Source organism: Helianthus annuus, chromosome 15 (assembly GCF_002127325.2).
Source record: "Helianthus annuus cultivar XRQ/B chromosome 15, HanXRQr2.0-SUNRISE, whole genome shotgun sequence".
NCBI classification, from domain to species: Eukaryota; Viridiplantae; Streptophyta; class Magnoliopsida; order Asterales; family Asteraceae; genus Helianthus; species Helianthus annuus.
In genome coordinates, this window is record NC_035447.2 from 62346856 (window position 1) to 62374504 (window position 27649).

General features: G+C 35.8%; 1 protein-coding gene across 3 annotated transcripts; it reads left to right on the forward strand.

Annotated features, from left to right (window-relative positions):
- Nucleotides 1-16983: 16983 nt before the first annotated feature.
- Nucleotides 16984-19772, forward strand: LOC110889385 (heat stress transcription factor A-4c). 3 transcript variants are annotated; one of them, XM_022136895.2, is made up of 4 exons: nt 16984-17166; nt 17355-17520; nt 17606-17899; nt 18724-19772. In XM_022136895.2, the coding sequence occupies exons 3-4, from the start codon at nt 17684-17686 to the stop codon at nt 19585-19587; spliced, it is 1080 nt and encodes a 359-aa protein (XP_021992587.1). In that variant the 5' UTR covers nt 16984-17166; nt 17355-17520; nt 17606-17683; the 3' UTR covers nt 19588-19772. The 3 variants fall into 3 exon arrangements, with proteins under 3 accessions (XP_021992587.1, XP_035840565.1, XP_035840566.1); XM_035984672.1 differs by having other exon boundaries at nt 17355-17495; XM_035984673.1 differs by having other exon boundaries at nt 17355-17490.
- The last annotated feature ends 7877 nt before the right edge of the window (nt 19773-27649 follow it).

Here is a 27649-nt window from a genome sequence, read left to right on the forward strand (position 1 = left end):
TTGCCCCCTCTCGATCACGATGAAGTGGTGGTTGTCTCGTTAGCCCTCGTCGCCTTTGAGACCGCTCAACCAAGTAGTTAATCGTTATCCTACCCGCTTCCATAATGAGACCATCTTCTTCGGAAGAATCGGATGAAGAAAATGCATTCCGTTCCATTTTTTGTGAGAGTAAGAAAGTTTAAAAAAAATGTGAGAAACGAGAGAGTAGGAGAGGTATTTTAGAAAGAATAATGGTGAAATGGGAGTTTGAAAGGGTTTTTGTAGGTTTTTTAAATAAAATTCGATTTTTTTATTAAACTCCAATGGCTATATTTAGCCTCCCAAGCCAACGGTCAAACAATCCCACCCGCTACCATACTCGCGTGAACCCCTTCCCGCTGGCGCTAGCTGAACCGCGTTGCGGTGTTCGTGAGTGATTCGATGTTTACGTGGCTTGCGGCAGGCTGCTCATGTGGCCACATGTAGTCTAAGGTGCCTCTTGATGTGTTTTATTACTATGAAGATGCCCTAGTACGTTTGTGATGTATGGACAATAATGTAAATGATGATCGAAAATCCTTTGTACAAAACTATTGGCATAAGATGGTTAAAAAATTCTTGAAAATCAATTTTATGAACTTCATGTGTTGATACTGCTTCATTTTTTTGGGATTCTGATGATGACTGTGTATTAGTCATTTACCATGATGATTTTTACATGCACTAATTTTAACTTTTTGATTATTCACAAAACAAACAAAAGTTGGTTTTCAAATTCGTTTTGTTTTAATCAGACTATCATTAGTTCACACATGAACCGACGACACCAATTTACATGTGATTTAGTGTATCAAATATATGAATTCACATATGAACTTACATTGAGTTTAAATCAAATCCAGATGCAATAATAATAATAATAATAATAATAATAATAATAATAATAATAATAATAATAATAATAATAATAATAATAATAATAATAATAATAATAATAATAATAATAATAATAATAATAATAATAATAATAATAATAGTAGAAAATAAACTAGTTAAACAAATTTATAGTTTGATTCTGATAGACTAATAATACCAAAATGTTGAACTCATAAATTTAAGGGTTATAATCAGTGGCGGATCTAGGGGGTTTTTGGGGGTTCCCAGGAACCCTCTTGGTTTGGGAAAAAATGAAAAAAAATTAATGAAAACCTTATACAATTTGGAAAAAAATAGTGAAAATCTATCAAAAGGAACTCGGTAGAAAAAATCCTGAATCCGCCACTGGTTATAATGGTATATACTAAGTAAATAAAGTAGGATGATAAGCTAACCAGTGGCGGACCCAGAAAATTTTTTTAAGGGGTGCGGATAAGTGGTTTAACCAACTTTTCAAGGGTTCAAGGGGTGCGGATAAGGGGTTTAACCAAATTTTCAAGGGGTGCGGAGAGAATTTTACCTTATAAAATACACTAAATTTTTTTTTTCAGGGGGTGCGCCCGCCCACCCTGAACCCTTACTAGGTCCGCCCTTGAAGCTAACTGTTTTTATTTTTAAACATTATCTGTATATGACACATATTTTTAATTGTATAATCTCTAGTGTGTGCTACCTTTTTTGTGAAAGTGTAGAATCTCAAGAAACGTGGAAAATGGATTATACGCCATGCAAATTCCCGTTTCTAGAAAGTTAGTTATGTGGTCAGATCAACACGTAGGCCCTTTCTTAACTGTAAAGAGAAAACTTAAAATTGTTAAATGTTAAGGACTTTCTTTTAATAAAGACGAAATTATATCAAATAAGTCAATTCAAACTATTTAAAATGATTATATTTTATGATATATTTTAGGAGAAAAAGAGCACTTCTTTTTGCGAGAAGAGAAAATGATGGATCAATTATAGCTATTTCAGTTAATAATGTAAGAAGTGACAATTCATTTAAAACAAGGATTTGGTGTGGGGGCGTGGGTGGGTTGGGGCGGCGGTTTGGGTTCAATGCCGGCTGCTCCACTCTGGGCAAGCGCTGGGCATGGCGTTGCTCCTTTGGCGTGTGGATTGAGCCTGGCGTGGGTCGGGGGCTGGGTGACATGACTGACTTTGGTTGGCTGGTTCGATCTAGCCGTTGGGGGTAGCCGTTGTCAAACCAAAAAAAAAATTCACATGGCTGGCCACGCCAAGCTAAGCCACATCGCACCACACCCTTAGTTTTTGAGTATTAGCTTGTGGATCACACCCTCGCCACGTGCCGAGCAATCCCCTCCAACCCAAACCCCTCCACACCACACCCCATAGTCTTAAGAGCGTTTGTTATATATATTCATCTAACCCTTAAAATCAATTATATATTTCCTCTTTCTAAACTATATATATTATGTATTTATCTATTTTATTAAAGTTATTCTTATTGAATGACTATTTTACCTTTAATAAATTTATTGAATAATAATTTATATATTTCCCATTTCTAATATCATTATGAATTACAGATTTCCTCTTTTCAAACACAAAAATATTTATTGGGTATGTTATGACTTTATTTTTTCTCAAACGAAGTGACACCTGAAACTATTAGTTTGTTTATGTTACAATTTTTTTTTTCCAACAAACCGAACCAATATCGATCGAACTCTTGACACATCTTCGCACCAACATGTGGGTTGAATCCCGCTAGTTATTATCACAAGGACACCTTAAAGGAGTTGACTTTGAAATTCAAAATTGAACAATCGGGTATAATATGAAACTAATGTTTGATTCAGAGGGAGGAAAGGGGGGGGGGGGGGGGTTTGTGATTAGACGATACGTTTGTGATTAGAAAACCTTGAAAATAGCTTTGAAGCAGTCAGGGGCGAACTATAGAACGGGCGGGGGGCATCCAAACCCTCGAACTTTTCGCTCAGTAGTGTTATATATGTAGTTTTCGTATAGAAATTTTTGGGTATATACGTTTTCGACCCCCAGTTCTATAGAAATTTTTTGGTATATACGTTTTCGATCCCCTCGTCATTCGGGTCAAACTTAATCTCCTTGATATAAAATAGAGGGAATAAATCTTATATTGGCAGTTTAAAATAATTACGCTGAACAACAATATAATTTTGAATACGTCATTGGATTGGGCATCATCGGTTGCTACATTTATCTCTTTTATTTGTATGTTGAGATGATGAACAAATAATGAGAAACTGTAAGGTTATTGAGAGAACGAAGAAGAATATTAGGGAAAATCTAAATTATATGTTAGGAATAACAAATTAATTGAGAAATGTTAGCTAAAATCCAAATCCTATACGAATTGGAATATGGAAAAAGGTTGTTGTGGAACCAGTTGCGAATGATTGTTTGATGTTGCCTTGGTTTTGATATAACATATTGATTTTAAGTAAAAGAATTTAAAAGGGTAAATTTTATAAAAAGGGGAAATATGTAGAAGTATTTACAATAAATAAGGATTAGTGTACAACTTAGGGGGTGTTTGGGATTGCGTTTTCAACCTGATTATTTGATTATTGTGTTTTGAAATCGCAAAAAATCTATTTTGAGTGTTTGGTAAAAAATTAATAAAAAGTGATTTTTTGCGTTTTGTAGAGTTCAAAACGTGATAATCCATAAGTAGGTCACCCCTTGCTGCAGGAAAACGGGATTCCACAAAATTTGGCGCCATAACTGCCGCTAAAATTCCCATGGAAGTTGACCTATGCTTCTTCATCACGATCCTTTGATTTTAATCCTCAATCACACTGTAGTTCGCTTCATCACTTCCAGAGAGGTATGATTCTTCATCACGATCCTTTGATTTTAATCCCCTTTGATTTTCTCATCACGATCCTGTTAATTGTTTTTGTTTTCGGTTTGGTGCAATTGGTGTTGAATGATAATATAAACAGAATGTTTGAATGATAATATAAACAGAATGATCTTGGTGATTGAATTGAATTGAAGTTGATCTTGGTGTTGAATGATAATATAAACAGAATGTTTGAATGATTGGTGTTAAAGGAAGATAAACGCAATGGATTGACGGAATCAGTTAACGGGAAACAAAAGCGATTGTTGATGATGATGATTGTTAAATCTTTTTTTATGACTTGCAAGATTGAATTTTGAGATGGCTTAGCGTTAACGTAGTACAGGAGTGTATCATGAAACAAGATTATTGTGATTATAGAAGTGAATTGTGGTGATCGAAAGTTAATTATAGATTATAGAAGTGTCTGGGGCACATATAACAATACTGAAGTGCATCCCACCCCCTTTCATTCGTTTCGACCGATACCGTTTCGACGCGAACCGTTTCGACCGGTACCGTTTCAAATAGAGCCATTTCGACGCGAACTATTTCGACCCGTACCGTTTCGAATCGAATCGAACCGTTCCGACGCGAACCGTTTTGACCCGTACCATTTCAAAGCGAACCATTTCGACACGAACCGTTTCGACCGGTATCGTTTTGAATACAACTCTTTCGACGCGAACCGTATCGACGTTTCGAATGGTACCGTTTCGACCGGCACTGTAAAACGGTTTTGGTGAACTTCAGACCATTTGACCCGTTTCTTATTCAGTGAACTTCTATTATTTAGCAAGTAAATGGGTCGAAGCTGTAAAAGCTAAATAGCTAATGCCTCTCGGGTTTACAGAAGGAACACATGAGTTTCTGAATCAAACCTGTCCATCCCCGTAGTCAACATTAACTAGGTTTGTAACTGTTTAATGCATCATGTGTAAATTGCATCTAATGCATCATGTGTGTTCACTTCTATAATCACAATTTCCACTGTCACGTCAATTGATTGTAACTAGTGGGTTATGCTCACGCTTCTATAATCATGTGTTTTACTATTGATTGTAAATAGTAAATGATTGCATAGATTTTAAATAACATAATGAACTTTAAGTATGTAGAAATAGCACTTGGTTTGTACGCTTCATTTGCTTATGTTTTCCTAAATTTCGTTGTTTAATTTCAAGCAGTTACTGAGTTACTTCAAGCACTTAGTGAGTTACTTCACCCCTCAACAATGAACATCTACATGAACTATATCATTCTAGCAAAATATAAAGTAATAGATATTGTTACTTGCATAATGTACATTTGCAGCCCCTTCCTTCAACTCTATTTGACATTATTCATCTATTACGAAATATAAAGTAATAGATATTGGAAAAACAGATGGTTGCCAGGAATTTGGTCAAAATCTTCGACAGAATCCAAGTTCTCTACCCACTGCCACAGTCTCTCTCAACTCCACTCATCACCACCAATCTCGACATCGAATGCCTACTTCGGTCGCTTAAATCGGCCAATCCATCCGGCGGATCTGGTTGTGATCAGGACATGTAGTCACGTCGGACGTCTTGCCTTCGTCGGATCTCAAGGCTATAACCATCACCGTTGTGATCAGGATATTGTTTGTTTGATTTGATGGTTAATGTCTTTTTTTTTGTCATTTCACTTATTTATTTTTTAAAATATATATATTTGCCAAACACTCAATAGTTGATTATCTGATTATTGTGATATCAAACAGCATAATCAAATCCAAACACTATCTTTCTGCAGCACGTTTTGTTACAGCTGATTATCTGATTTTGATTATTCAAAACGCATAATCTATTTTGAAAAAGCAATCCCAAACACCCCCTTAATATTGTATATTGATGCACATCATATGTATCTTCTATAGAAAATACAAGCATGTGTATAAGTGTTATATGAACTCGATGCAGATACCATTTTTTTGTAACTTGTTATTGTAAACTATTTTTTTAATCATATATACATATATTAATATTAATGGAATTGTTTGGGGAAGGTAGAAATTTTTGAACTTAAGGGTGGTCAGAGTCGATCCCGGGAAGGTGCGGCCCGACCAAGCACCTTATTTATATGATTTGAAGGTGCGGCCCGATCAAACACCCTATTTCAAAAGGGTAAATAAATAATTTTCTTATTGATTTAATTAATTGATAACATTTCATAACCGCCACCCTTAATTATAGGAATACGAATTAAGAATTAATCTACGAATTTGTGTCATCTCGTTCATCAATTATTAATTCTGAAGATCGCAGAATGAAAATTTATAGAGTGTTACATAGTGATGGATGCAGAATGAAGGTTTTTATATAACACTGCAAATCTCTATAAAACACTACGAATATCATATAACACCATATAACTCTTTTATAACTCTATATAACACTACAACATTATATATAACATTGCAACCACCATTCAGAACCGTATAGTGTTATATATTTTTATATAGTGTTATATAGTGTTACATAGTGTTATATACTGTTTTTTGGTGTTATATAGTGTTATATGGCGTTATATAGTGTTATTTAGAGTTATATAGTGTTATATAGTGTTATAGTGTTATATTTTTCTGATGGCATGTCTATGATAGATGTATAATATTATATATATTGTTATATAGTGTTACATAGTATTATATGGTGTTATATGGTGTTACATAGTGTTATACGGTGTTATATAGTGTTATATGATGGATGTATAGTGTTATATATTTCTTGTAGCAGTTACATATTTCTGGATTTTTTAGAATGTCTAGATTTTAGAATAAGTTTAAAATTGAATCGCTAGAGTTTAGGAGTGAATCCCTAGAATTTAGGAGAGGTTACCTCACTATTACCCCTACAATTTTCAAATCAGTCCAAATAATTAAAACACAATTTATAATTTGGTCCCTATTGATCTCAACCATTAGATCAACGATCTAATGGTTTAAAACATTTCTTACACTTCTCACACTTTAGACACTTTGTACGCTATCCCTACCCTAACGCTATATATATACATGTATATAGGGTTATAGGGTGGGGTTCTAAAGTGAACACCGACATATTTGCGAAGTGAGTGATCAAATTTTGACCATTGATTTACACACGTGTATGGCTAGGATTTTATCATTAAATCGTAAAATACACTAGCGTATTTCATCATAAAAAAATTATTGATGATGTAAAAGATTTTACATCGCTGTAAACAAATTTTATATCAGGCGTAACTACCAACTCGACAATTGTTTTTTTGTTCTTTTTTTTACGAATGTGTATATAAATTTTCATCTACGTTTGTGGAAAAATGATGGTCTAACTCGCATGAAAAATAGGAGTTTTTATCGTTCCCACAACTCGTGGTGATTACTAATTAAACCGAATCCTATATATACCGGTGAAATACTTGAATATGAAACCGGGTTTAGGCTAGAGTTTTATAATCATGTATGATTCCGTGATTATTGAAAAACTCATCCTAGACCCAACTTATTCTATCTCTATCGTGGACTTCATATGTGAGAATAACTTGTTTTCATGATTATCGGTCAACACCTTACACCTTCACTTGTGTTTGACATATTCAAACACATATATTTTGATTTTAGGGTTATTGGATTTTATCACTCTTAACTATTGGGTATTGACTGTCGCTACTCCAAACTATTATTTTGACTTCCATCACTCCCAACTTAACACTTTGTGTGTCGTGTCCCTCCAGTTGAGTGGTTTTTAGCCCTCCTTTTGTCTTTTAGGATGAGATTCACCTGCAGTCATTAGTAATTCACAAAGTATTAGTCTAATATCACCAACAACACAAGTCAAATATTAAGAAATGTTCACGTGCGAGGTGACACAACACACAAAGTGTTAAGTTAGGAGTGGTGGGAGTCAAAGTGATAGTTGGGAGAGACAGTGGTCAATACCTAATAGTCGGAAGTGATAAAATCCAATAACCCTTGATTTTATTGTGAGTCGTCTTTCTAAGATCATCTAATTGTTTTTAATTTACCTAACATATCTATGGTAATCTTTTATATAGTAATTAGATATCAAGTTAGATTGAGAATTGCTAAAACTTTATGTTAAAAGGATTACGATCAATCTCAACCATATAATTACACACAACTTTATTTTGATCATATACATCCAAAACATTTTGGAGCATTGCAATTGGAAGTATATTGGATTCTAGAAGATGCTATCATAACAAGTCAAAAAGTGACATCAAAACTTAACTACTTGAAATGTAGAATATGTGAGTACCACTCTGACCTTAAATTGATTGTTTACGTGGGTTTTAAAAAATGCAAAATGATAAGATAGGTCATTTTCACTGACCTTTTATAAAAGTTAAACCGCTATTTGACTTCAAAATTATAGCCATTGAATTGTTACAAATATTATCCACGAAATTATAATCCAGAAACGTCATGTTGACTTATAAACCGACATTTACAACATGGTCCTGGCTGTAAAGTCGACATTAGCGTAGAAACGGAATCAAAAGATCAAATATGACATGGTTTGAGGTAGAAACGCGAAAAGTGTAATTCATTTTCATCACAAAATGTCTCACGCGTTGTATTTCTCTAATATTGCTCTTGCTGTTGAAAGCGTGAAACGAAAGTTTGGGATATATGAAGATGAAAGCTTGTAACAGAAGCCTGAAACACGAGGGGCTAAGTGAGAGGAAGCATGAGTAAGTGCATCGACGATAAGGATATCTAAAAAACTCGTATTAGAAAAAAATTGTCCTTCAAAAACATCAAAAGGAGATCCGAAACACTCAAAAATATTGCTACATCATTACTGCCTTTTTAATTTTGAATACTTATCTCTCTTTGTATGTATGCTGGTATGTATGATGTGTGTATATATACATATACATATGTGAAAGATAATTTTAGAACTCTTATATATTATGATAACTTGAAAGAATTTTATGTGTGTCCATAAGAAAGATCATTTCAGAACTCTTATATATTGTGATAACTTGAAAAAATTATACGTGTCCATAGATCATTTGATAAATGGTTCGAAACAATAATATCAACTATGTAACTATATAGAAGGTCATGGATAATACTTAATAAGATAAAGGCATTATATTATAGAGATTGTAATTAATTTTAGTCTTTTACCATTTTTTTTGTACTCGTAATTCTTTATCCATGGAGTTCTTTAAATTTTTAACCCCAAAACACAAGCACATGTCTACCATTGTGTTCCACCACCCACTACCATCATCTACAACCCAACACCATCATATTCCATCATATACAAATACAACTCAAGACCACCATCTTCCACAAACATGGAAGTTGAAAAATGTAGCAAGAAACAAATATCTTAAATCTAACATGAACAAAAAAAAAAAGAGTAGATCTAACAAAACCCTAAGTTGATTTTCAAATAAGAAAATCTAAACTTAAACAAAACCAAATCATAAGTAACAAAACAACTTTGCAATTGATAAAAACTAATAATTAAAAAATAAACGTCATATGATGACCAAAGATTTATTTAAAAAGACATAAAAAGTAAAGTAATTTTTATGTTTGTATATAAACAATATTAAATAAGAGTATTTAGTAGAAGCCATTAAGAACAAAACAGAGGTTTAAAAAATACGTTAAAACACGGTATAGAACTAACCATTAATAAAAAAGGTATAACTATAAAAAGTGTTGAAAAGTAATGAAAGTTTAATAGCTAAAATAACATGAATCCAATGATGTAATTTTCTAATAGTTTTAAGAGAAAAACAAAGTTGTGTAGTTTGCTCACGCAATACACAAAAGAGTATTGTTTTGTCTTTCTGTCATTAGTTAAAGAATAATAAGATAAGAGATGGAAATATATGATACTACTAGGTTATGGCCCCGTGTGTTACACGGGTTGATTAATGAAAACGATATAATTTATTATTTGTAAATACTTATTAATTTTAATCTACTCTTGATAGCTTTGATTAACATATATGATAAATTCATCGGTTGTCATTAATAACATTGAATTTCCTGGGACAAACCTCTAATAACATTGAATTTCATGGGGATAAACCTCCTAAAATTATAAAATAAAAAACAAAGTCATCTAGATTCACACCAACAAAACTTGGGAAAGTTGAACTAAAGAAAGGAATATTGGATTTTAATAATCTCAACTATTCACCGTTGGCCGCTAACAGTTCCAATTTCAAAAATAACTACTGTTTGTCACAACTATTAACATCCAATGGACTCTGACTAACGAAAACCTAATGTTGTTAGTCTTTGATCGCCGGAAAAAGGTTCCTAAAGGTCTGATCTAAGGTTACAAAAAGGTTTTGGACGAAAATGTTGAGTGACGACCTCAATAATTGGGGCTTTTAGTAGAAAAGGGTTCCTAAAATAAGTAATAAGGTTACAAAGAGGTTTAGGACAAAAAAATTGAGTTTTCCGGCCAAAAACGCTTTTCCAGCGACCGAATACTAACAACGTTAGGCAACTGTTAGTCAGGGTCTATTGGAGGCCAATATGTTAATAGTTGGGACTGCCAGTGGTTATTTTTTAAGTTGAAACTGTTGGTGGCCAACGACGAATAGTTGTTATTATTGAAATCCAATATTCCCTAAAGAAACATGCAACTATTTTGATTCTTTTTTTACTCAATTTTACTATTTTGTGTGCGTTACTTATTGAAAAGAAAAGTCTTGGTATCAATACATGCATCTCAACCCAATGGAAAATGTCCCCATTTTATTTCTTTTTTATTATATAACCCCGTGTATTGTACGGGTCGAATAAATATAATTTTATTTACCAAATAATAAAAAAGTTATATCTTTAAAAACCCTATGTATTATACAGGTTGAATAAATGTAATTTTGTATACCAAATAATAAAAAAGTTATATCACTAAAAAATCACTCGTGTATTGTAAATGTTGAAGTAGGGACTGAATAAATGTAATTTTGTATGTCAAATAATAAGTGTATGTTTGTATATCTTTAAAAAGTCTCGTCAGGTTGAATAAATGTAATTTTATATATTAAATAATAAAAAAGTTATATCTTTAAAAATCACGTGTGTTGTACGGGTTGAATAAATAAAATTTTATATATCAAAAAATAAAAAAGTTACATCTTTAAAAACCCGTGTCTTGCACAGTTTGAATAAATGTAATTTCATATACTAAATAATAAAAATTATATTTAAAAAAACCCCGTGTATTGCACGTGTTGAATAAATTTAATTTTATAGACCAAATAATAAAATGGATAAATATAAATGGAAAATAAAACAGTAAAAAATAAAAAGATAAAATTATTACATGTATTTTCATTTATATTTTTACATTAAAAATCTAAAAATTAGTAGATGCCATGAGTTACCTATGCTTATTATTATAATTCAATTTTATTAATCCCTATTATAAAGTAAAGACATGATAAATATAAATGGAACAAAAATAGTAATATATAAAATTCATAGATTAAAATAATATATTCTTTTTTTGAATCTTATTAACAAATATTATCTATATCTATTTGTTTAGGATATATTCTTTATTTGAATCTTATTAACAAATATTATTTATATCAATTTGTTTAGGGTAAAAGATAAAAAGATAAAATTTATGGATTAAAATAATATATTTTTTATTTAAATCTTATTAACAAATATTATCTATATATCTATTTATTTAGGTGGGAAAAAACTATTGAGATCACCTGATAGAACGCCATGTGTACCCCATATGATTTACTTTATTATATGTATAGAAGATTATCATATGATTATAATTTTCATTAGAATAATAAGATAAGAGATAGAAATATATGATAATATTATCATATGATTATAATTTTCATTTTACACGGTTTAAATTTTTATATCTAGTTTAAGCACTAATTTAATCATTATTTTTATTTTTGTGAAGTTCTCATGTACCCAAAGTCTTTCCAAGAGTTCTAAATCTATATAGCAAAGCAATCATTCTTCTAGTTTATTTATTTATTTATTTATTTATTTATTTATTTATTATTATTATTATTATTATTATTATTATTATTATTACATTTATTATGTAAATCTATCATATGAACCAAGTTGTATCAAGATAAAAATCAAAATCAAATTTGATCAGTGATATTTCTAAATACGCAACTATAATTTTTATGTACTTGACTTTTTAATCGTTAAATATAGATGAAAACACACGATGTGCTTGCAAAAAATAATTATTAAAAGTATCATATATACGCTAAGAGCGTGTCAAGTCTTGTGAAAATCAAAATGATTCTTTTCTTGTAGGTCACAACCATGATTCTAGAAGTTCAAGTCAATAGCTGAAAGTAAAAAAAAAATAAAAAAAAAAATAAAGGAGAGCAATAACTATGCAAACACAATCACTAAAAAGACTTTTGATCGATGCTAGCTAATTGCTAATTTAATACAGTAAATGAACATGTGAGTTATGACTCACCATATAAGGTAGTCTAAGAAAAGTCTATATGAGTTATGATTCAAAGAATAAGGTAATCTAACGGGAGTCCTATATTATTGAAGAGTTAAAAGATATTCTACAAACAGTGATAACTCTAAGGTAGTGTTTGGTATGAAGGAATGAAAGGTGGAATGGAATGGATCATTCTGATGGAATGAAAATAAACATGTTTGGTTATCATTGATAATGGAATGGAGCATTCCAAGGGAATGTAACTCCTTCCAAATATAACAATTTCCATTCTTTGGTATGTAGGTGTTTTTTTTCCATTCCTTCAAGGAATGGAAAGAAATATGTTGTTGTTATTATTATTATTATTATTATTATTATTATTATTATTATTATTATTATTATTATTATTATACTTTTATTTGTATTTATATTTATATTTATTAATATTCATACTAATATTAATATATATGAAAAATCTATTATTAATTTTTTATCATTAATATATTATTATTATTATTATTATTATTATTATTATTATTGAGTCAATTATATTTTTGTCGCTTTAATATAGTTGTGTTTACTTCATTTTTTTTTGTTTATCAAATTGTACAAAGTAATGATTCATTCTATTCATATATGAGTAACCAAACATCACAATGGAATGGAATGATCCATTTCATTCCGTTGTCCATTCCATTACCTCGTCCATTCCATTCTCTCATCTATTCCATTACCCCATTCCAAACAGACCCTAAGAATTATGAGAACAGATTTGAGCCATTAATAGTTTAAATTAATTAAGGTTAATATTGATTACAAATAAAACCTCTATAATTAATAACTAATACTATCAAGTTAGGGGTATTTTAGTCATTTAGCCAACTCCCACTATATACTAATTCCACAAAGTTTTTTAAATTAAAATAACTTTTATATACTTCATTTTCTTTGAAAAAAAATTATACCATAAAATCAAGTATTTTTTATATTTAATATGAGTACCATATTATTATATTTTTTATTTATAAAAGTGACTTTTAAAAAAGTTATAAAAGGTGTTTTATAATTGTGCTAATTATGTAGTTGAAATGTGCTATTTTGAAAAAATGTATTGCGTTGACTTTAAATCTATACGTAAGTTCTTATTTTGTTGTGTAATTATTTATGTGTTGTTATTTTTTCCTTTTGTGTTGTTATTGAGAGCCTATTTGAAAATAAACTTGTTTTCTTATAGTTATGTAATAGTATGTGTTATTTACAAAATTAAAATAAAAACATGAAATTGTGCTAGTATGTAACAGTATGTGTTGTTTATTAAATTTAAAAAAATGAAACTGTGCTGATTATAGTGTTATGCTGATTACGGGATGTCACACCCTAACCGATGGCGGAATCATCGGGGCATGACACTGAGCGAAACAGATTGTCCAGAAGTTTCCATAACAACTATCATTACCATTCAATTTATATAATACGTCTCATACCGTACCTCAAATAGCAAACAAATTATTACAGATAACATCTAGTCAAATATTATGTTCTGACAACTCAGATTCAAATATAAAAATTGTTTATCTATGTCTAGAGACTCAAGCTGCAAGATCTACAGACAACTATACTCTAGACTTTTATTCTAGCTTCGCCTTCCTAACAGATAAGCATCTTAAACACCTGTCACATACGTTAAAATAAAGTCAATACATAAAATGTAAAGGTGAGCATACATGTTTGATAATAGCATAATAGAGTTCGAAATAGTTTACGCATAACCAACACGTACACAGAGGAAAACGAAGCATGTTAATTATCGACATGGATCTATCGATACCAATGACTGCGGGTTGACTGCCCGAGGCAGTTCGCAATACATGATTACCACCGTAATCCATGCAAGTAATTGTCCTTATCAACCCCCGTGCGAACGGGTGCGGAGTCCAAACTATAGTACTATTGTCGTTAAGGCAGGTAGACAGCATTCCACGTGTAAACATAACAACAAGCATTCACTTAGTCACGTAATACATGCGGTAACGGTTAGCGTTTAAAGTAACTGAGTAGTGCGTTCGATTGTGATTTAGGATAAGCAACGTATGTAACACCCAAAAGTGTTAAAGCAAAAAGGGTTCGAGTATACTCACAGTGATTGATGGATTGAAGGGAGCACTTGAGAGTAGGGTTAGCCTGAATAGTTCGATGGCATAACGATAAGCAACACGTAAAACGGAAAACAAATGTTGGAGGGTCGGACAGCGGGTCGATCGGACGGTAGTCCGATCGAACGGCTTGTCCGTTCGGATTGGCACTCCGTTCGGACAGTCTGTCCGGTCGGTCGGTAGGCCGAGCGGATGGCTGTTCGAGTGGATTGTTCCTTCCTTTAAGTAGGATGTGTTTGCGTATGATGGTTTGACTTTTGAAGTTTTCATTGTAGCATTTGGAAACATTGAAGTATCTTTACCTCTCAGGTCGATCGATCGGCCGGCTAATCGATTGGTTAGGTAGCTCAGCAGACAAGTTCTTATCAGGGTGTCACCTGATCGGACGACAGTTCGATCGGGTGGCACTCCAACGCGTTGAACATGTTGAAAATCGACTAAGTGTTGAAGCATAGTATCTCATGATCCGAAGAGTAATTCAACTCGGACGATAGTCCAATCGAATGGCAGTTCGTTCAATACTAGACTTCATGGAATTGTTCAAGTGTAGGGCCAGGTGCTAGCCGTTCGGCTGGCCTGGTCGATCGGCTGATGGTCCGATCGGCTGAGCTGTCCGTTCGGACAGCAGTCCGATCAGTCAGCTTCCTGACCTAGTCGACCTGTTCGTCTAACACTTGGCTGTTCTGATTTGTTTGACGTTATATCGAGATGTTTTGACAACAGTTGAACCATGGAACCCTCGTTTTTACTTGTTCCTCCTGCTCGGACAGGAATCACCCAAATCCGGCCGGTGAACTGTTCGGAACGGAGTTTAACGTTTAACCCGAGATCGGTGAACCTCATGGATAGAATCCAGATCTTGAGTCATGCAACCACCGGAATGATTTGCAAGTCGGCACAAGTTCCGTTTCTATCAGTTATGAAGGCATTGAGTGTAAAAGAGTTGAAAGAAAGTTGAAAAAAAAAACCATCTTTCAATCCTTTTCACCGTGTAAATGTTTAGATTTATCATAGATCTTTGTTTGTTTATGTGGAAATCGACTAGATCCAAGTTATTCTTGGTGGATTGAGGCCAAAACATGAAGTTCTTCAAGAACACCATGATGACATCATCCTAGAACACTTGAATCTTGATGATTTCACGGTTAGAAATCAAGATTTGAAAGATAGAAAGGTATAGGAGTGCGTGTAGATCAAGAAAGTACAAGATTTAGGATGAAATCTTACCGGAATCGAGAGAAATCTGAGAAAAGAAGGGGAGCACGAGCTGGTCGGTCAGAGCTTTCCAAAAGTGGTAAGTATGACAATGACAGGGGTATTTATAGGCTGCCAAAAGAGGAAAGGGTTGGCCGATCGGCCAGGTATCCCGATCGGACAGCCTGTCCGATCGGACTGGGCTGTTCGATCGGCTGAGAGCCTGATCGTTCAGCTGCCTGATTCGAGTGTTCGGTGCGACGATTTTTGATATTTCGATCCCGATTGAGGGCGATGCGAGTACGATAGAGTTCCTATTCAAATTACTTTTAATCCCAACCACTATATCTAACATACAATCATCTATATCTCGTGCTGTCTCTTCACCACCAATTATCATGATTCGATTTCGATTGAGTTCGACGGAGTTTCGAGTTTCGGTTAATTACCACACATAACATAAAGTAGACACGCACAAATAACACATAAGGCACACACACGCGTATATTAACACCAAAATTCGCGTAATTCGAGTCTCGAGTTCGATGATGTTTAGATTAGCTCGATTGTTGATTAATTGACTTTATCGCATTGTTACTTCCTATTATTCACAGTCGTAAAGCGGTTCGCGTCGATAAACGTTCGATTACTTCGATTGTAATTAATTACTCCACATAATACAACTAACGTAAAACATAAAATAGACTAACTACGGTCAAAGAAGTCAATCTTGACTTTGACTTTGACTTTCGGTAACACGGGGTGTTACACGGGATGTGCTAACGGTAGTGGTGTGAGATGTGCTGACGGGGGTGTTACCGTGTTGATCTTGACGATGTGCTAATTACGGTGTTGACGATGATGATGCTGATTAGGGTGATGCTGATTACGGTGCTGATTCGATGATGAAGAATAGATTAGGAAATTATAATTTGAATTAATCTTGTATGAATTTAGAGAATTTAATTATTGTTTTTAATTAGATATAAATAAAATAGCATAATAAATCTAAAATACCTTTAATTTAAAATTTTAAACTAACTTGTTGGTTGTTACATTTTATACAAAGATATACATGTTTGTATATAATCTTATAGCTATTATTGAATATGTATGATGTAAGATATGGTATTCTATTATCTTAGCCACCAAGTCATAAACTCATAATTCATCAACGGTCAACGGTCAACCGAAGTAAACATATCTAGCCTGTAAATACAATGTCTTTAAAGATTGGGGGTAAATTTTGTAACTTACGCACATCCACAAGGGTATTAATGCAAACATTTTTCATTGTCACCCAAAAAACTTCGAGAAACTGGTCAACAGCCCACCGAAGCCCATGCGTCACTCATTAAGTCATTAAATATTTCTACAGAATCTTTAATATAAAATAACCCATGATAGTATAAAAAAATTGCAATATAAGACCCCAAAGATCATCAAATCTCCAACGTGATTCCTGCATTCCAGCACACCTTTCTCTTCGATAATACCATATTTAACCCAAAATCAAATTTTGTATTTTGGCTGTGTTTTGTATCTCAGTAATTTCATCGAACACCTGGTGTACAATTGTTTGAATTATCTTCAGGTATATTAAGATGGTATTAATTTGGGTTTCGTTTGCTTTAAGACTTCGTTAATAGGTTGCTGCTTTTATGTTTCAACGACTTTGGTGTTATTATTATTATTATTTGCATAGCAATCATGAGTTCATGACTCAAATAAGCAGTTCTTAGTTCTGATTTTGATTTGTCTTATTTGTGTTTTTTTTGGTAGGAAACAATGATTTGATAAAGTGGGGTTTGCTTTTTGGTGGGAACAAAGAGTTTTATATCAACTTTTGGTTGAATTTCATGCTTTTGTACTTGATTTGGGAAACATAACAAAACAGAGCAAAACAGAGTAAAACAGAGTAAGGTTGGATTTTGGGTACTTTTTTGAGGTACAAATTGTGATCAATGAATGTTGTTTGGCTTCAAGTGACATTTTTATTATAGTTATGTTTAATAATCTTGAATTTTGATCAGGTTTTGGAGGGTAAGGTGTGATTGATCTTGAATCTTGATAACAACATTGAAGATAGTTACAGTTTTGAAAAATTGATAATGAGTGATGCTCAAAGTAATGCCAATGGTCTCCCTCCTTTCATTGTGAAGACATATGAAATGGTCAATGATCCTTTGACCGATCATATCGTGTCGTGGAGCCATAATAATCGGAGCTTCGTTGTCTGGAACCCGCCTGAGTTTTCGGGCGATTTGCTTCCAAGATACTTCAAGCACAACAATTTCTCAAGCTTTATTAGACAACTCAATACATATGTGAGTAATGTCTCATATTACTTTTTAATCTTCAGTTAATTCGGGTTTAGGATAACGTTTAAGCAGAACACAGTTTTTTGCGAGAACATCAAGAACAAAATAAATTAGTTGTTTTCTTAATCTTAAAAATGTTAAAATATAAAATTGAAATATAATGTTTATTCATCTATACTGAAATTCGAAAAAAGGGAACAAATTTCATTTTTTTATGGAAATGGCGTGTAGCTTGTATTACCTACACATGTGTAAAACGTTAAAGATTAAAAAATATATACATGAACAAGTTAGTTAAATGTTTTTTTCTCAATACATGACATGCGTATTTGTACGTAAGAAGTAAAAGTTTTGAAAAAAATGAACCACTGATAAAAAAAATATTGGATTTAAATAAACCTCATCTTTCATCAATTAGCCGATAACACTCCCAGCTTTCGATTTGTACACCAACACTCTCAACTTTCAACTTGTTGGCCGATAACACTCCCTAACTAACAAAACCCTAACCCAGTTAGCTAATGTCAGCTGCCATGTCATCAAAAAATGATACGTCATATGCCACGTCAGCAAAAAATGGCCACATCAGGTGCCACATCAGCAAAAACTAATTGGGTTAAGGTTAAGTTAGTTAGGGAGTGTTATCAGCCAATATGTTGAAAGTTGGGAGTGCTGGTGTACAAATCGAAAGTTTGGAGTGTTATCGGCCAATTGATGAAAGTTTGGGTTATTCAAATCCAATATCCCATAAAAAAATATTAAATGATTTAGGTTTGTTGTCGCGATAATTTAGTGTTTTGTAATGAACCTGACCCTACGTGTTCTTTCAGGGTTTTAAAAAAAGCGATCCAGAACAATGGGAATTTATGAATGAAGACTTCATTAGAGGAAAACCACATCTTCTAAGAAACATTCAAAGAAAAAAGCCAGTTCACAGTCACTCAATTCAGAACCTCCATATCCATGGAGGTATATCATCTTCTCCCATGACCGAATCCGAAAGAGTTCAATACAGAACCGAGATATACAGGCTGCGCTACGAGAAAGAATCACTATCTTTCGAGCTTCAAACACACAGGCAAGAACAAGAAGATATTGAAATGGCAGCACACGCGTTAACAGAACGCTTAAAGATTGTGGGAGAACACCAGAAAGAAATATTGCGCGCGTTGGATAGTACTTTGCATAAACCAGCTCAAATATTCGACACGTATGATCGAAAGAGACGGTTTTTGACCGAATTTAATGATCAGGTTTCCTCTTTTGATGTCCCTATCGATGAAAAGATGACCGTAGATGCCCTTTTGGCTTTCGATTCAGAATTGGTTGAGCAACTGGAGTCTTCTATTATTTTTTGGGAGGATATATTGGCCGAATTTCGTGAAAAATGGTCACACGAGTTGGATCACGAGTCGATAATAAATTTCGAAACAGGTTTTAAAGAATGTGATATCGTCACAAATTGTGAACCATACAGGCCTGTTGCTATCGCAAATGAAGAACAACAAAGTGGGAATAGAGGAATCACGGGTGGGAACGATGGGTTTTGGGAGCAGTTCATGACCGAGAATCCTGGTGGTTCGACGAATGAGGAACCCGGTTCAATGGCTGATAATGATAGCAGAGGGTTTGATCAATACAGGAAGTTTTGGTGGAACATGAGTTCTGTAAATAGTGTTGCAGAAACAACTTGAAATCTTTATGTTTAGTTGACATTTAGTTCTTTAATTATTTGTGTGTACGTAAATATTAGGAAATTAGACTTTAGATTATTATTATTTTAATTTTAATTCTGTATGTTTTATTTATAGTATTTTAGTTTTTTTAATTATTTGCGTGTATGTAAATATTAAGAAATTAGACTCTAGATTTTTTTTTATTTTGTATGTTTTATTTATAGTTTTTTAGTTTTTTTAATTATTTGCGTGTATGTAAATATTAAGAAATTAGACTCTAGATTATTATTATTTTTTTAATTTTGTATGTTTTATTTATAGTATTTTAGGTGATTTCTGCTGTTGAAATTTTGTGTTTTGAAGCTTTATAAGGGGAGAGGGTGGTCACTAGTGATAAAATTTTATCACTCACAATATTCAATCATGTTCTGCCATGTCAGCAACCATTTTTTCATAACTCACAACTTTTTTTAGTGGGGGTGGTCATCACTCATCACCACACCCAACAATTTCCTCCCAACCAACAACTACCCTCACAAAACAAAAGAATTAACGCCGTGAAGAAAATAACGAAATCATCAAACCGTGGAAGATTAACGTGTTATACTTGGAGGTGGGGGTGGGATTTTGTGATATTCCACGCGTTGAAGTATGTATCACTCGTTATATCACGGAGTGCCCCGTGTGGCCTAAATTAAATTTAGGAATTATAGGTTAATCTCATTGATTTTTTAGTGAGATGTTGTGGCAATGGTATCTTGCAGCTTAAACAAACGTTGATAGCAAGGAAAAACTCATAATGAAAGACCGAAAAGTGGATCAAATAGGAACCTAGTAACCTATATCTAAACCAATATTTTTTTTTGAACGGAAAAAGAATCTGGTGAAACTTGAGATTTCTGACCGGAGATCTAAAACGTATATACCCAAAAATTTCTATAAAATCGGGGGATCGAAAACGTATATACCCAACAATTTCTATACGAAAACTACATACTCTCCATTACTGAGCGAAAAGTCCGGGGGTCGGCCGCCCCCTCCCGCCCACTAGAAGCTGCGCCAATGATCTCACGTGTAAATCCACCCTGCTCGGGGCTCCTCGACCGCCATGAGACCATGCCCCCCGATGCGCGGGAACCGGATGGAATCCGTAAACCCTCATCACCCGTCAGATTCGAACCCGAGATTAAAGCCCCGATTCGTCCCTTCACCCAAATATCCCTTGAAAGTGGCCCACGTGAAAATCGAAATTGCATCTCCACTAAAGAGAACACACCAATTTACCACTGGACAAAGTTCTCAAAACATATCTAAACCACCAATATTTGTTAACACGTTTACTTGTAAATTTGTAATAGAGTTCCAAAGTAACATCAAATTCTTGGTGTTGGTCAAGAGCACTTACAAACCAATAACTCATTCACACACCTCAATCAATAACTCATTGACACATCACAGGTAAAGCTTCTTAATGCCATAAATGCATTTCCATTGGGATGCTTCACTAGGTCTTAATGCCTTAAATGCATTTCCATTGGGATGCTTCACTAGGTTGGTTTTGCGGGTGTAAATGAGGCCGAGCGGCCAATGAGATAGTAGTTGAGTGGTTGAGGAAAGATCTAATGTTACTTGGGACTCAGGTTAGACTTTCACTCTCCCCATTATTTTCTACGGCATTCAGGGTGAAGGGTGAATACGGGTGGCGCCGGTTCGTCTTGGATGGGAGGCGGGGTTTTACCGATTATTCCATTGTCGTGCCTTCAGGCGGATGTAGGTCGGGTTTCCGCGCATCTGGGAGAGCCAAGGGGCTGGCGACAGTTGAGTAGTCGACCTTGGCTAAAGCGCCCAGTGTCACGGTAGTGGTACGTCGTTCCTTGCCGTTAAAAAAATGAGGTGGAGCGGCTCAAGAATTACTTGGGATCAGATCGGTCAAAAGCTTGTACGAGCCGAGCCTGAGCGCGAGCCTGAATATGGCTCATTTAGTTATCGAACCTGAGCTCGAGCTTTACATACAAACCTCGCTTAGGCTCGCGAGCCGAAACGAGCGCAAACAAACTCTATATTATTTTTTATATATAATATACCTACTATATGACATTGGCGAGCCGAGCTTTGACTCATCTAAGCTATCAAAACGAGCTCGACCCGAGCTTTTAGCTCATTTAAAATTGTTTTCAAATTACCTCGAGTTGAGTTGAGGCAAACTCGAGCTTTTGATTTTACTTTCGAGCCGAGCTCGATCTTAAAATAGTAGGCTTAAACCGAGCCGAGTTACATAAAAGCATGACGAGAAGAGCTCGAGCCTAGTCGGGCTCGCCTCAGCTCGTTTACACCCTTAGACTGTTGCGTCCACTACTCCCTCGTATTTTTCCCAATTTCCATGAACATCGATGGGTGAACACCCTTTCTCTCCTCCCCTCTCATATTCCTTACAAATGAATACACCCCTTCCCCCTCCTATCTTTTCTATGAGTTTTCTTGTCTTCCAATTGGAGGTGCTTTTATCTTCATGTTTTTTTTTACTTGTACCAACCTATAAACCCAAAATAATATTCAAATCCTTCATGAATGCACAAAATTCATCCATCATCATACTTAATAAATTCCATCAATAGCAAAACTAAAATAGGGTCAGAGAAGGGTAAGATGTAGACAACCTGACCTCTACCCATAGGAATAGAGAGACTGCTTCCAGTGAGAACCCCTGACTCAATAGTAGTTTTGCATCAAGCCTTTGACATAAGACAATATAGCCCTCTTATCTTTCGACTATCAACGCCACCACATGATGCAAGATTAACTGTCCCCCACTTTTAACGTTATTTTCACGAAATTAATAAAATAACATTAAAATTAATGCAATTTCACTTTTGCCTCCCAAGTGCCTGCACATATATGCGCTAAGTGCGCACACCACAATCATGACGTAATGAATGCACAAAATTACTAAAACAATAAATCATATTCATTATCTCGTTTGAGGTTCAACTCCAATGATGGAAATTTTGTAGCCTGCTTACTTTCTTTCTTTCGTGAATAAACCACTTACTTCTAGGGGGTTAGATGTCCTACACTTTAATTAGACTTTGCATGTGATTGTTTACATGTATTTACGTCAATATGTTGTCGTATGATATTATATCTGTTTCAGTGTTTTGTGTGTTTGCTTATTTGTTTATCGTGTGTTTCATGCTTCCAAATTTAACTGCAAATTAGTTTAAGTTAGCATAATTCAATTCAATCAACTTCTTTAATTTTACCTTTCACAATACTAACCAAACACTATTCGTAGATACAATACCCGATTACCCTACCAATCTTGGTTAACGGCTTTTTTTACTTTGACACTTTTTTTTTTTAACACAACAATATCATTCAACACGAAAAAGGGCAATTACAAAGCAATGACAGGTAGTCGGGTAACAAGTTGCGCCGCCACCACCTTTTGAATAGAAAAACCAATTCTACTAAATACAAAGTTTGAAACCTTTAGCGACGAAGAATTACTATTAACGACTTTTTGAACCCGATTCAAAAGTCGCACAGCGTCAGGAGCGAGACCACCAAAGGTATCAAACGCAAACGGGACAAACACATGTTGGGGCAGGCTTTCTCATGTTTTGCCACTTTGCTTGCCTCTGCCTTGAGCACCGCTTGCCCTATGACAAAGCCCTTGTCCTTGAGCCCGACAAGGGGGGAGACTCCAGTTAGATCTACACAAGCGTGTTTCCCCCTTCCCATCCAAACACAAGGATGTCTGCCGGGCGTAAAGTGGACCTACCCTCTAAGGGGTCAGTCAGGAAATTTACTGGAGCCTCCTTTTTGGCAGAGATCTCGGCCCGCATAAGAACATCACATAACACATCTCTCACTCAATCATGCCGATATTTAAACCCTGGTAGCTCTTTACAGTGGATCGCGTGCTCGCCGAAAGAATCCAAACACACTTTGCGGCATACCGGACATGGCTCGTCAACTGGGAACAAAGGAATCATCAGTCGGTATCTAAGGATAGCACGGTATTCCACAACCGACATGTGTTGCCCCAAACCTTCAATAGGTGCGATAGACATAAAATCCTGAGCATGTGGGGCACGTAGACATTCAAACACAGCTCTTTACCGAGGGGATAAAACAAACTTCTCTTCAAACCTCTTGACAATTTCGCCATATAAGGCATTCGTCAGAATTTTCTGGGATTTAGGAGGGGCGGTGTCTTTAATGTAGAAACCGCCAATATCAAGGTCGGGAAGAGAACTATGCAAAGGGTCCAACGCACTCCTGTAATCGGAGTCTAAAACATCCCCACCACATTCTCGGAGTATGTGGTCTTGTAAACCCCAAGATTGGGCCCTTGAAGCCACGAAAGCATATGAAGAGGCATCCTCGGCCGTACAAATCCCTAAGCCTCCGAACTGGGTCGGGAGAGAAGCCAACCTCCATTGGAAATCTCTAAAAAAGGCACCCCCACAAACAACAATATCCTCTAATGCTCCCCGGAGGCCTTCATAAAAAAACAGAGACAACTCCCCCGACCAAAAAAGGTTGACACGTTTGAAGACCAAACAGTAATTTAGCAACACCCATACAAGAACGAACAAGAGGAGCTCGCTCTGAGGGTCCCGTAGGCGTTTAAGGCACCTCATCAGCTCGATTTCACAGTTCGCTCTTTTAAAAGCCATACTACTAATAAACTCTGCATCACGACTAACGGCACCCCCCAGGAGTTTCACACCCAGCTCCGGCCTCCCAATCCCCTGAGGGAATAAGCCCTCCTGAACCTTTACACCATTGCAGGTTGGCCAGAAAACTTCAGTTTTCTTTATATTAAGTTGAAGCCCTAAGGAAGGACCCTCAGCTCTGATGATATCTAAAGCATTAGCCACTTGGGTGGCATCTCCAATAAGCGTTCCGTCATCTAGGTACCAGGCGTGAAATAGAAGTTTGCAGCGATCCCTTATTCGGTGAACAAGGGGGTGTAGAACAAGGGCAAAAAGGAGGGGCCCCAAGGGGTTCCCCTGCTGAACGACAGTAGTAGACAAAATAAACTCATCCCCCACATATAATCTAACTGGTTGACCATATAAAAAATCGACTCATGTAGAAATCAAAGGACACCTTTTCCTTACCTCGCACAGTAGGGCTGTCCTATCAACCAAATTAAAAGCGTTCGAAAAATCAACAGTAAGCATAGCAAGAGACCCATCTTGGTGGTACTCATTAAGGAACTTGTTCGCACTATGAAGAACGACATCTGCCCCACACGGAATTCCTACCCCCAACTGGAAATCGCCAAGGTATTTGGCTATCTCCTTCCCAACACCTTTCATGGCCACTTTGGAGATCACCCTCCTCCAAATCGACCCAACAGCGATAGGCCTAATCCTATTATCCGGTTTGAGAAGAGGTGTAAGAGGAGCAGAAGCAACAAACTCCGCTAGATTCCTCGGGCACCTCCCCCCAAGCACAAATTAACCATAGCTGAAGTAGCCCTAAGCAGGCTATCAACAATCACAGACCCCTCCCCACAAAAAGCATCTAAAAGATGTTGGGCCCTTAAGCCGTCTCTCCCGCACGACGTACCTTTGGGGAAAGATTTAATACACCCGAGCACACAATCGGGCTCCACCACAAGAGGAGACTCAGAAGGCAAGGAGGCAGGCATGAAAGGAGGGGGCATATATGGGTGCTTAGCCACTAAAGCCTCCAGAGTATTCTTATTGAGAGGGGCGACCCCCGAGGAGCATAAAACCTTAACCGCTGCAGTGAAATGACCATCAGCAACCTTACGTAAACATTGTTTCACATTGGTCCCCCCACACTCATTATCAATCTCAGTGCTCTTTTTGATTCCATCCGTAACCCCCCTCACGGGTTGATCAAACGACTGGACAAGAGTGGCAAACCCCTCACGATCCCCCTACTGAGCCAAAGACCGCTGGATGCTAAGGCATTGGCCCGTCTTCCTATTGCCCGACCTCTTGTCCTGACGACCAGCAGGCTTGAACACCCGCAAGGTGCAACGTGGTAATATTAAAAGTCGAACCCATGCCTCAACAGAATCAGGCATAGCAACCACCTTGTCCAAAGCTGCAGTTAATACTTGGGCAAAAGCCATACGACAACTAAGGGGGATACTCTTAACAGTCTTGATGGGGAGAGAGAAAACACGGTCAAGCAAAGCAATATCTACACCCAACTCTTCCGACGAGGTATCAACGTTTTCAACACCGGGTCTAGTAATGCCAACAATAAAACCCTGTTCATCTCTCTCACCTGGCACAAACCGAATAACCTTATCCTCATGGTGGCACACCCGACTGAAAGCATGAGGGCACATACACTCACCACATAACCATTGTCCGGACACCCTCAAAGCTTCACAAACAGAGGTAAAAAGATTAAGATCGTCAGCAATTGCACATCTCAAAGAATCTTTCCTCTCGTCTGAGCCCAAATGGTGACTCTTGATATGTGCCATTAACCTTGGGAATCCCTTAGCCCCCACCAAGCCATCGGGGCAACAATAAAACCGTTGGAAAGGACAAGGCCAGAAACCGCTACCATGAAAAAGAGAGTGCATAACATAAATGTCAATAAAAGAATCTGTAACACCTCGAAATTTTGTGTCCAATAATGTGTTGACACGTGTCCCGAGTTTACACGTGGCATTAGATATTAAATAAAGGACTAAAGTTGACAAACCTTGAAAGTATGTAAATTCGAGGGTTATAGATGTCAACAAAGGGTAAATATACTATATAGTAACCCTAAACGATGCTCGTACCTTCAAACGAATAAATCATAGATCGTACGGAAGCGAAACGCGGAAGAAAGTGAGAGATTACAAGCTGCAGGGGTTAACTGTGTCAACATGTTTAATTATACCACTGAGTGACCCTTTGACGAACCCGAGGCTTTCTAACAGTAAAATACGCTCACTGGAATGTACTATATAAATTTCGCGAAGTTCCGTTTTAAAACAAGAAAGTTATGATCAAATTCGTACGAGAGGGGTTAAAAGCGTCAACAATAAAAGTTAAGGCTTTTCGGATAGTAATTAAACTAACCGGGGACTTAACAGTACAGGTAAATGGCACGAGGCCCTTAATTGTAATTAACCGAGGGCCAAATCGCAAAGTTACCCCTTCAAACCCGAAAGGTCAGGTTATTAATTACAAAGATTTCGTTAATCATTACAAAAGATTCAAAAATCCAGAAAATTAGACCTAACGCGGGCCGCGTAAAGGTTAGGGGTTAGTTGATGCGGGCCGCGAGCCACCTGTTAATCCGGTTTCTGACTTAAGGATTCAGGCGGCCCGCGAACAAGTTGCATGATTCTTCATGCGGGCCGCGTGGGACGCCCAGTAACAGAAAACATGGGCAGATTCAATGATTTGGCTTGTAAACGATCTTGTGAGCAATCAATGAAGCATGGGCGCCCTCTACCTGACCTCTAGCACCTTAGGACACTTGCTGATCATCGATGAGCAATGTAGGATGTGCTGTAATGATCTTGTGCACCAAACTTTACTATAAAAAGGCCTACATTATGCATAAGTTCACCACACCTCAAACACTGCTCTCAAGATCATTCCTGGAGCTCTCAAGTGTTCTTCTATCATCCTAAGTCGTGCACAAGCTTCTGTAAGTTGTCTAACCCTTTTATGGCTTAGTTTTTGCTTAGTATAGCTTAAAAGTCAATCCGTCGTAGTTAACGATTGACTTTGTGATAAATCACGAATGGTCCAGTGATTTGTCGAATCAAAGATAGTTATGTGTTGGTATTTATGTGGGTAATAAACCCTTAAAAGGGTTCCCCCTGATCACCACTCTAACTAGGTCAAATGTCGAGTCAAACGTGTACTTAAAAAGTCAACAGAAAGCCATTTTTGCGATTTTACGCATAATCTGTAATGTAGATGATATGCAACCTGTTTAAACGCTCACAAAATATGATAATAAGTGTATTAACAAATCTAAGCTTGTTTGATTCGGCCATTTGCTATATTGACCCGGTTCGAAGCCGAAAGTCGCAAAACTTTGACTTTTGCTTTGACTTCAGTTCTGACCCGTTTTA

Excerpts from the sequence above, each read along its gene's own strand:
- LOC110889385 (XM_022136895.2), top strand. The coding sequence starts at position 17,684 with ATGAGTGATGCTCAAAGTAATGCCAATGGTCTCCCTCCTTTCATTGTG. Across the intron at positions 17,900-18,723 it reads TTAGACAACTCAATACATAT|GGTTTTAAAAAAAGCGATCC; the intron begins GTGAGTAATGTC and ends GTGTTCTTTCAG.